The sequence below is a fragment of the Crocodylus porosus genome, unplaced genomic scaffold, assembly GCF_001723895.1.
Source record: "Crocodylus porosus isolate Cpor-Errol unplaced genomic scaffold, CroPor_comp1, whole genome shotgun sequence".
Taxonomy (NCBI): domain Eukaryota; kingdom Metazoa; phylum Chordata; order Crocodylia; family Crocodylidae; genus Crocodylus; species Crocodylus porosus.
This window is the reverse complement of record NW_017728927.1, coordinates 646,050-656,076: the sequence shown is the minus strand read 5'-3', so window position 1 is coordinate 656,076 and position 10,027 is coordinate 646,050. Positions and strand designations below refer to the sequence as shown.

The 10,027-nt window shown below is 41.6% G+C and overlaps 1 protein-coding gene across 2 annotated transcripts in view; it reads left to right on the top strand.

Moving 5' to 3' along the window:
* Window positions 1-3,383: 3,383 nt before the first annotated feature.
* Window positions 3,384-10,027, top strand: part of CYTH3 (cytohesin 3) — a 92,670-nt gene continuing 86,026 nt past the window's right edge. For both annotated transcript variants that reach the window (XM_019542220.1, XM_019542219.1), the window contains exon 1: window positions 3,384-3,468. In XM_019542220.1, coding sequence (XP_019397765.1) covers window positions 3,441-3,468 — 28 coding nt within the window. In that variant the 5' untranslated portion in view covers window positions 3,384-3,440. The remainder of the gene's footprint in view (window positions 3,469-10,027) is intronic.

Here is a 10,027-nt window from a genome sequence, read left to right as displayed (position 1 = left end):
TGGAGTGGCACGTGGGGAAGGGTGTAGGGCTAAGTTGTGTTATGCCTGCCAAAATGGTTGGTCCCCACTGAACTGGATGACTTCTTGAAGTCCAAGTTCTCTATTATTCTATGGTGTAAATGGTGCATGTGTCACATATTAGCTCTCCAACTGGGAGTATCACATCAAGTAACACCTGGCCCATAATGGAAAAAATATTAGATGGCAAATTACTATTTAATGAAAATTGTTAAGGAAAATAGTGGTGATGAATGAACAAAAAAGAAAAAATTGAACCAAACTTAAAAAAGAAAATAAGACAAACTGGATTGCCTCAAACCCAGCAAATACCTGTCTGTCAACAATTAATAAGACTAACTGTGCAAACTCCAAAGTTCCTGGAAGATTTTTAGCTGTCCTAAAGATTAGGCAATTCAATAAAAGATAGTATTTTTTTACACTAAATAGCAGGTTCTGAAATTCTAAGACCATAACATATAACATGTCTGAATCCAAAATTAATTAAACATGAAAATGTGAGAAAAATCAGACATAACTTGATAGAGGAAAGTATAAAGATCACGCAGCCTTTAGAAAGCTGATTTAAAACAACAATACAATGTGAAGGGAAACAGTGCACCTGGCAAACCAGGGTCCAAAATATAATACTCACCAGGGCTCCAGAAGAGAAACCTGATCCTGTTCTATTTGCAGAATAATTAATTTTGAATATAAAGTGGATATTAAAGAGGTACTCATCTCTGTGGGTAAAATGATACAAAGATGAAAATGACAGTTGGAGAAAACAGGTATATAGCGGAATAAAAAAAGGACTAAAAGGTACGTTACAGCTGAGCAGTATGAATCCCATTTGACACATACGGAAGGTAAGGTAGAGAAGCAAAGGGTTTGATCTTAATACATTCTGCCACACACACAGACACACAGACACACACTCTCTCTCTCTCTCTCACTCATTCATTCACTCACTCACTCACTAGTATGTAAAGATTAAATGGAATAATCTTGTAAGTAGAACTTGAACTGAAGTCAGGGAATTTTATACAGTACAAACTTTGATTTCTAGCCCTAACTAATTGCAAAACATCTCTTTACTATAGTATCTAAGCACTTACATTTTTCAGTTGCTATTTGCACCATTGAAGTCAATGGGAGTTTTTCCATTCAATGAGTTGGAGGAGGACTCTGTTGTGGTTTGCTTTTTCCTACATTTTTTTTTGCATTGGACTTTAACTTGGAACAAAAAGGAATAATAATTTTAAGTTCAACTGAAAAAGCACAGAGGAAAAAAATAGTGACAAAAAAGCAGTAATATGAGATAATGCATCTAGGCAGGCACTGCAATAGAGGTGAAATAAAAAGCCAATAATCTGTGTATAGTCAGAAACAAATTGAGTAATCTTAATAGTTTCCACAGCAAGATTCTAATGTGGGTAAATTAACATAGCTTGCCCACCTTTCAAAATGTTCAAAGCCTATCCTCAGTTCCTCCTTGCATTCAATCTTTTAATTTTGCTCTTATTACCTTCTTATTACTATATTGTTAAATATGCACCTTTTAAATATTTCCTTCCTTCTACTACTGCACTGTATAATCATGTTATTGTGTCTATGTGCAAGGTAATAAATACACGTAATACAATTTAATTAAGAAAATAAAATAAGAGGACTATTTTAAAGGGTGGATGAGATTTACATGATTTCTCAGAGAACAAAAAAGTTTCCTGTGCAGAGGTTACTAGAGCCAAACACTAGGGACAGGTACAGACATTACACTTCAATAGCATAAGTCATGAGAAACTGGTCTATACCTGTAACAGAACAGAAATTCTGCCACATAGACGGGTTTAAAAATGGCAGAACCAGATCTAAGATTTGCCCCTCCCACCAAAGGGCAAACATGTTCTGTTTGCTACTGATCTAAACTAAGCTGCTTACAGAAAACTGCGTAACTTAGACCAATTCCGCCTTGGACTTTTTTGAATGTCTGTACCTAACCTGAGTCTCAGCAAAACTGATTATACCATAATTACCACCTCTAAGCAGTTGTGTTATAAGATGGGTGGCACTGATACAACTTCCTGTGCTCTAACGTGACCAACAGCAGGTCATGTTAATGTAAGTTAATTTTCCTATGTTATAGGAAATAATTTATAATAGAAAATAATTATAGTGGCATTGTAGGAAAATTAAGTAACGCCTACTCCTCATTGCTGACCCCTTTCTTCTCATACTTTCTTCTCTGTATAAAATAATGATATCAAATGATTAAAAGTAAAAAAAAAAGAGACACTATATTCTATTCTCTATTGTGTGGAAGCTTTTGTTCACCAGTGTGGGTTTGGATACTGTCACCCCAGCTCCTTCAAAAGGTCTGAGGTCCTGAAAGCGGCATGATGGGCCTGACAAATCCCATAAAAGCTCCATTCTGAGGTGAGTATGTCCCCCGTGCTTAGCACTTTTAATTGGTTCCTGAAAAACCAAGTGTTAAGTGAAACCTAAAGTATTTGATGACCCAAGACGGAGACCACAATTGTTTTTAATGACCGAAGATGGTGACCACAAGCATTATGATGGAACTTGCTGAACGCTAAGTGAAATCAGGTATCAATTTAAAATGAGCGTTATAGTGAAATAGCGCTAAGTGAAACAGCGTTAAGCAGCCTTGAACGACGCATGCCCCCAGAGGCTGAGGGGGCATGGTGACCGCCAGCGGTGTCGGCAATGGGGAGCTCCTGCATGCAGGTGGTTGTGGTGGTGTCAGCGGCAGGGAAGGTGGTGAGACCTGACCTCCCACAGATGCCACTTGTGGTGTGGATGGCAAGCGGTGTGAGGTGTCGGGCCATGACCGGAAGGGGTGTGCCGCCAATCTCAGGGGGCGCACATGCACCTGCATCTCTAATGCCTGTAGCTATGGCTCGCGGGCCACTGCACTGCCGGCCAAGTTGCCCATTTTCCCAGTTGGGTCTGTGGCGAGCAGTAAAACCCAGGGAAGAACCGGCAAGGAGCGCGATACCCAGCGCAGGCCCCATCCCCTGGCAAGTGGCCCCCCAGCCCCTACTCTGCAGCCCTCCTGCCCGCAGGCCCGCTCCCAACAAGCCCAGCAACCTCCCCCACAGCACCGCTGCCCCTCGCGGCCCCTCGGCTCATGTCCGCGGCCCAGGTCCGGGCCCTGCCTCGGCGGCGCAGGGCCGGGCGCCTGTGTGCAGACGCGGCGCCACACGGATCTATTCGCTCGGGGCTGACACAACGTGGCGCGGCGGCGGTGCCCGTGTCCCGGGTGTCTCGGGCCGCCCGGTGGCGCCAGGAGTTGCGGCTCGGTCCCTCCCCGCGCGGTCACATGAGGGCGGGGGCGGATCGCGGGGCGGCGGCTGGGGCTGGGGCTGTCGCTGGCGGCGGGCGGCGAACGGCGGACGGCGCCGAGGGACTCAGCGCCCGGCATGGACGAGGAGGGCGGCGGAGGAGGCGGTGAGTGGCGGGGGCGGGCCGGGGTGCAGGCCGCGGGCAGGGGACGGGGCCCTCTCCTCACCCATGTCACCGCCTGCCGCGAGCCCTGCCTGCCCTTGTGCCTCCCCTGCACACGGTCTCCCTCAGCTGCCGCCCCCGGCTCCCCTCACGCGTCTCCCAGCGTCGCTGTGGGCACGAAGCGGCGAAGCGCTGTGGGAGGAGACGGGGTCGCTGCTCGTGGCAGGGGGTCCCGAGTGGCGGCTCCTGCCAGCGCGGGTGCGGGGTTGGCTGGGCCGGGGACGGCTGGAGGCTCTGTACCCCCCGCCTTGAGTCCCTCGCCCCCCCCACAAGGGTGAGGCATTTCTGAGGGAGGGGGAAAAAATGAAGCCACGTTTGCTCAGGGAAGTGCTGGGAAAGAAAAGTGCTGGTGTTAGAAAGAGCCTGAAGAAAGGAAGAGAGGCAGCCTGTGTTGGGTACAAGCAGAGGGACAGTAGTAGTTGGTGTATTTATTTACAGATGGCCGAGCGGCACAGTCAACTTGCCCCCGCAGTGTCACGCTGACAGCCGGGCGCGCTTGTTCTCACAATGAAACCCTTGCGCTCTCTCTAGGCATCTGCTGCTCCCGTCAGAAACGATGTGTACCTTGCAGCAAATGTACAGTCAAGAGGATAATTATGTTCCGCAACAGTTTCGTGTTTGTGTGTGTCATCCTAGTGTAGAAGCGATGGTAATCACCGAGTGGTTCTTCCAGTTTAAACAGGGTAGATGATTTCCAGACACAGTATGCTGGTGTTTCCAAATATACCTTTTAGAAAATAGTGACAAAGGTTTTGCAGCATCCTTTAATACAGCTGCTGTCTTTCAGGGCTTAAGACTGTGCACCAACACAATTTAAGAAACCTCAAACCAGATTTGCAGGGTTTCTATTTCATTTCACTGCATTCTGTGTGTTTGGCTTTTGTGTGAACCGTCAGATCTTGAATAGTAACAGCAAAAAAGATGCTACCTAGGTGTAGTCCAGATCAGTGGTGGTATTCCAAGATGAAGTAGTTTACTTTAGTTAGAACTCTTGATTAACAACCATCATCTGGTAGGAATGAATGTTTTTGTTTCTTTATAAATATGTGAAGCAGTAGTTAAAAGCAGTATGATTAATACTTCAGCACTATGGACATGTCTGCATGAGACATGTTAATGCGCATTAGACATGTGTCTACATGTGCATGCCCTTAATGCCCATTAAAAATGGCAAAATTAGGCTAATCAGACCTAAATTTGATACCTGCAAATGTAGGTATCAAATTTAGGTGCGATTAGTTAAAGCACAGTGTAGCACGTGTAGACACAACCTGGCACTAACTTTAGTGCCGGGGCTGCCCAGCCACTAGGGGCACATGGCAGGGTTGCAGGGGCATGGCACTAACTTTAGTGCCAAATGCACCAACTGTAGTGCCAAGTCCTTGCATCTGTAGACACATGCCAAAAATGACTTAACGTGCATTAGCTTAATCCTCTTTGAATTTTGTCGTGCTTAAATGCACATGTAGATGCACCGTAAAGGTAATAGGATCTGGAATCAAGTAGGTACAGAGACTGTTTTGATAAGTGGGGAAAAAAATATCTTGAATCAGTAGGATCACAGAAAACCATCCTACAAACAGTGTCTGCAAACATGAATATTCTCATCAGTTATTTCTCTTACTTGTTTTGTCAACAATGGATTTAACTTTCCTTAAAAATGAAAAAGCAAAAAATGCATTAAAAGTGCAGATTGATATTTACTTTGAAAATTGCTAATAACAAACATTCTAATAGTGAACAGTAGAAATAATAGTAAATAAAATCTTTCTGTTCAAAAAAAATTAGTATGCTTATACTATATGACTGAATTTTCACCTGTACTGAGGTTGTATTAAAATGCTTATTGATATTGAATATAATTAACTTGATATCTTTCCTTTGTATAAGTTTGGCTCAGCTCAAAAGACTACTTCAGTACTGTGGACCAAATGAAAAATTGGTTTCTTAACCCTTGAGTCCAATTCTGTTATACGGAGACAGCCCCTTTTTGAGGTTCTGAGCATCCCCATCTCCCACTAAGTCCATTGACTTTGAAACAATTAACAGTTTTGTAAAGATTGGGACCTCAAAATGTATGTATTGGTCACCAAAGCAGTCACATTCAGTTTTTTCTCCTAGATAACTTGTCACATCTTTAATAAATAATAAAAAAAATCTAGTTGACTATACAGTTACCATCCTTTGGTTGTCTTCATTAGATTATAGACTAAGTTAATGAAATGGCTGAGGTTTTACAATAAGTTTGTGAACAGTTACATTAGCTTCCTGGGAAAATTAAGTTAAAAAATCACAAGAAAAACAGCATTAGGTCTTTTCTTGCATGATCAGTACCTTACAATATCAATACCAATACCAACAAGACCGATACTAATACAATATGATAAACTCACTTATTTTAAAATAACTCAGTTTTGGGAATGACAAAGAATAAAATTAATGGTTTTCTTATGTCAGTAGAATGCAGGTGAAAAGTAAAGAGTTGTTGTGAAATCTAGTCAGCTTTATGCTGAGTTAACAGTAGTCTTGCCTGGAAGACCCACAAACTGTGTATTAAATTCACAAAGTAGGTGAACTGGAGAGAGTGACTGAATGGTTAGGACCTTAGACTGGGTTCCAGAAGACACATTTTTTATGTCACTGGCTTGCTGTGAACTTGGTTCACCTTCTTTACCTTGGGTTCCTTATCTGTACAGTGGAGGTAGCTCTGCTTGTGTCCTTAGACCATTTTGTAAAATGCTTTAAGATCTGTGGATAAAAGGTTAGAAGTTATTATTTTAAGGAGATTTGATGGAGGAGCTGATGCTAATTCAGGACATGCTCCTTGTTGTTTATTATTGTTTTTTCTCCATGTAGTTTAAATGTGGGTAAAAAGGTCAATATTATACTTTCTGGTTTCATACAAAACTATTTTGGTGCTTTGATTTGATTTCAGTAGGGTCTTTTTGCATGAGCCAGGGTTAGGATATGATCCAAATTAATTACTATTTGTTCAATCTTCTGTTGTGTTCTAATTACAAGGATCTTTGTACCACACATATTGGAAGATAATCCTAATCTCCTTCCTCTCCCTGTTCCTACCCAGTTGGTTTGAAATTATATTTTTAGTGACTTAGGCTTCTGTCATATTAATTACTAATGATGTATATCGTGCAGTAATATGATAATTAATCCTATCTTAATTTCAGTCAAGTGCAGTCAGGTATCTGACTGAGGTTGTTGCTCTGAGTATTACGGTGAGTACCAGGTGTTGTTTTCTATATACACATAAATTGTAAGTAATCTTGAGATTTCTTTCATTATTTGAAATTATTATTAAATTATTAAAAATAATTATGAATAAAAAATTATGACAGAGTATGACTCCAGTTATATGGACTACCAGCTTTAGTCCTGCTATTGTAATTACTTAATTTTCCTGAGTTTTGAATCCAGTCATACAGTTGCTTCATGTTCTCCTTGTTCAGATTAGTGATGGTTCAGCTTGTGAAGACGGCAAGATCTAGCATTCATCATCAGTCTGTAGTAATGAGTATGGCTTTTGTTTTTACATGTATGTGTTTAACTTAATTAATGTCCTTTCATGGAATTAACATGTAAAGGAATGCAAATCCTCCTTGTGGGGAAAAAAAGAAAAAGAAAAGGGCCACAGTTTGTGCTCCTGACTATGTGAGTTTCCCCACATGGTTCCCCAGCTGTGTCCTTTTGTTTTGAACTTTGAGACATCTGTTTGGGTAAGAGAGTAACTCAGTCTCCAGATTCTTGATCTTTGGCCTCTTTGCTGAAACTGGCAACAATGGTGCCAAGTGCAATGTTGGTCTCTGTGGTGTGGGCACCTGTCCACCAGAAACTAGACTGAAACCACCAGTTCATTTCACACAGGCCACAGAATAGCTTTCCTGACCAAGTAGATTTAGCAAATTGGTTTACATTTGGCTCTGATAGAGAAGTACAGTGGTATATTTGTAGGTTAAAGGATGGTAAATTGAATACTTAAGCCAACTTTCTGAAAAAGTTAAGTAAATGTCTAAAAAAAACCCATTAAGAAGTGTGCGAGTTAGCAGTAAGTAACCTGAGACTCAGGTCAACCTTCTATGTCCTGTAGCTATCTTTTTGCCTTCAACAGGCACATAGAAAGACTGTGCACTGAAAAATCCATGTGAATTGCACATTCACTATATCCATGTATGTATGTTTTTGTTCTGTATTGGGAATGAAAACTGGCATGGTGCGCTCCATATAGCAACAGTAATGAAAGAGGCTGTCAAATAGCATCTGTTAAATAAGTTTAATTTCATAGTTGCATTCATAGTTATAGAGTTGGCCAAGAGGTACTCTGGAGAATTGCTGTTAATTTTTAATGAAATTCCATGGAAATTTCAAAGGAAGAAAGCTAATATCGTGCCAATAATTAAAAAAAGTGTAAATAGAATGTGTATAATATGTAGACCGGTTAGCCTGACATTGATCCTTGGGAAAATAAAGAAGTAGCTGATCAATAAAGTATGGAAGTGTAATTAATGCCAAGCAGCTTGGTTTGTTTGGCTAAATCAATCCTGTTCTTTGAAATTGCAAATTGGTTGCAAGAGTAACTGTAGTAGCTATAGTAGTGTCAAATAACTGACAGCGGTGTACTTATATTACCTTGTTATATGCGATTTAGATTAAAAGCGCTGTGAAATCAATATGGAATGTATTACAATGAAAAAGTCTGGCTAACGTATTTTGAAATGTAACCTTTAATGGGAATCCTTAGGTGGGGGGGGTGTTGCTAACAGAGCCTGATAAGAATTAATTCCTAGCCCAGTGGTAATCAATGTTTTTAACAAACATCTTGAAGAAAACATAAGACATTACTGGTCAGGTTTAAACTTTCTGTGGTGTCAATACATAGACACAAATACTTGGATGTTATTGTATGCTTTTGCAGTGAAATCTGTAATAATAAAGAAATGCAAGGTTATACATCTAGGAAAAAGGACTTGTGTGTGACTGGGAATCATAGTAGACAACCAGCTGATTATGGGCTGTAACGTAGGACTGTTGTTTAAAATGGCTAAAATGATACTTGACTGGACAAACTGAAGAATATCAAGTAGGGGCTTGGTATTGCTTTTGCATATACTATTGGTAAGCTTGCTGCTGGAAGATTGTGTCCAAGTCGCAACACTTCCAAAAGGATGTTGAAAACTTGGAGTGCATTCCGAAAAGAGCAACAAGAATTCTGAGGCCTGGAAATTACATTTTATAATGAAAAACACCAAGAACTCACTCTGTTCTCTTGTCAAAGAGATCATAGAAATACAGTTTATAAGCAGCTAGGTAGGGCGGAGATGCTTGATACTTGAAAGTTCTTTAATTTCTCAAAGGCATAACAAAATCAAGGTGTTGGGAATTAAATCTGGTAGAAATTAATTCTTTTTCCTTTTAGTTGTCTATATAGCATTTTTAGCCCTTAGGTACAGGTAGCTAGTGTATTTGGCTATGTTATCACATAGCTAGGCAGTGAAGAAAGCCCACTTTATTCTGGTCCCAGTGGCTATGCTACTTGTTTGGAACACCAGAGACATGAATGCTAAGGCCTCACCCAGAGGGGGTTTGAACCTAGGTTTCTTTAACTTCATAGCATAACACTCTAGCCATCATGCTACAGATCAGACACTTGCTAACATTCATTTTGTGACTGAATCTCTTCCCCTTGTATTTCATGTAGTCATTAGGGAACAAAAATGAATGTGGGACAATTCTTGCCTCACTGTGGGCAAGGCTCCAGGATCAAACTGAAGTCTCCTTTGCTTCTACCCTAGCAGTCGCTTCATTAAGCTACACACCCTCCGATTTGTTCTTTTCCTCCAGGTGCCACATACTTTCTATGTATCTTTTGCTCATGGCTGCCCAGGGCCAAGCTTCAAAAGGAACATGAGAGGAAGGTTTTAATTAAGCTGATCAGTGGCATGGTGGCTAGAGAGGCTCAGATTCAAACCCCTTCTGGGCAAAGGGCATGTAGAACTCAGGTCTCTGGTTTCCTTGTAGGAAGTGGGAAAATGCCCTAACCACTCAGCTATAACAGCCAAAAGCCTTCTGTGAAAACCTTCTGTCTCCTCCCTCCTCCTGAAGCTTAATACTTGCTAGTTGTGGGTTTGAGCTAACTACATACCAGCAAAAAGGCTGTGTGTGTAGCCAGGCACATTAAGCAGCTACTGTATAGTGCACCATGTGTGCTCAGTCTCCATATAGTTTCATAGTTTCTAGGGTCAGAAGGGACCTGAGCAGATCATCTAGTCTGACCCCCTGCCATGGCAGGAAGGAGTACTGGGGTCAAACTACCCCAGCAAGATGTGCATCTAACCTCCTCTTAAACACCCCCAGGGGAGAAGCCTGTACCACTTCTCTTGGAAGTTGATTCCAGACCCTAGCCGCCCTGACTGTGAAGTAGCGCCTCCTGATATCTAACCTAAACCTACCCTCTGCCAGCTTGTGACCGTTATTCCTGGTCACTCCT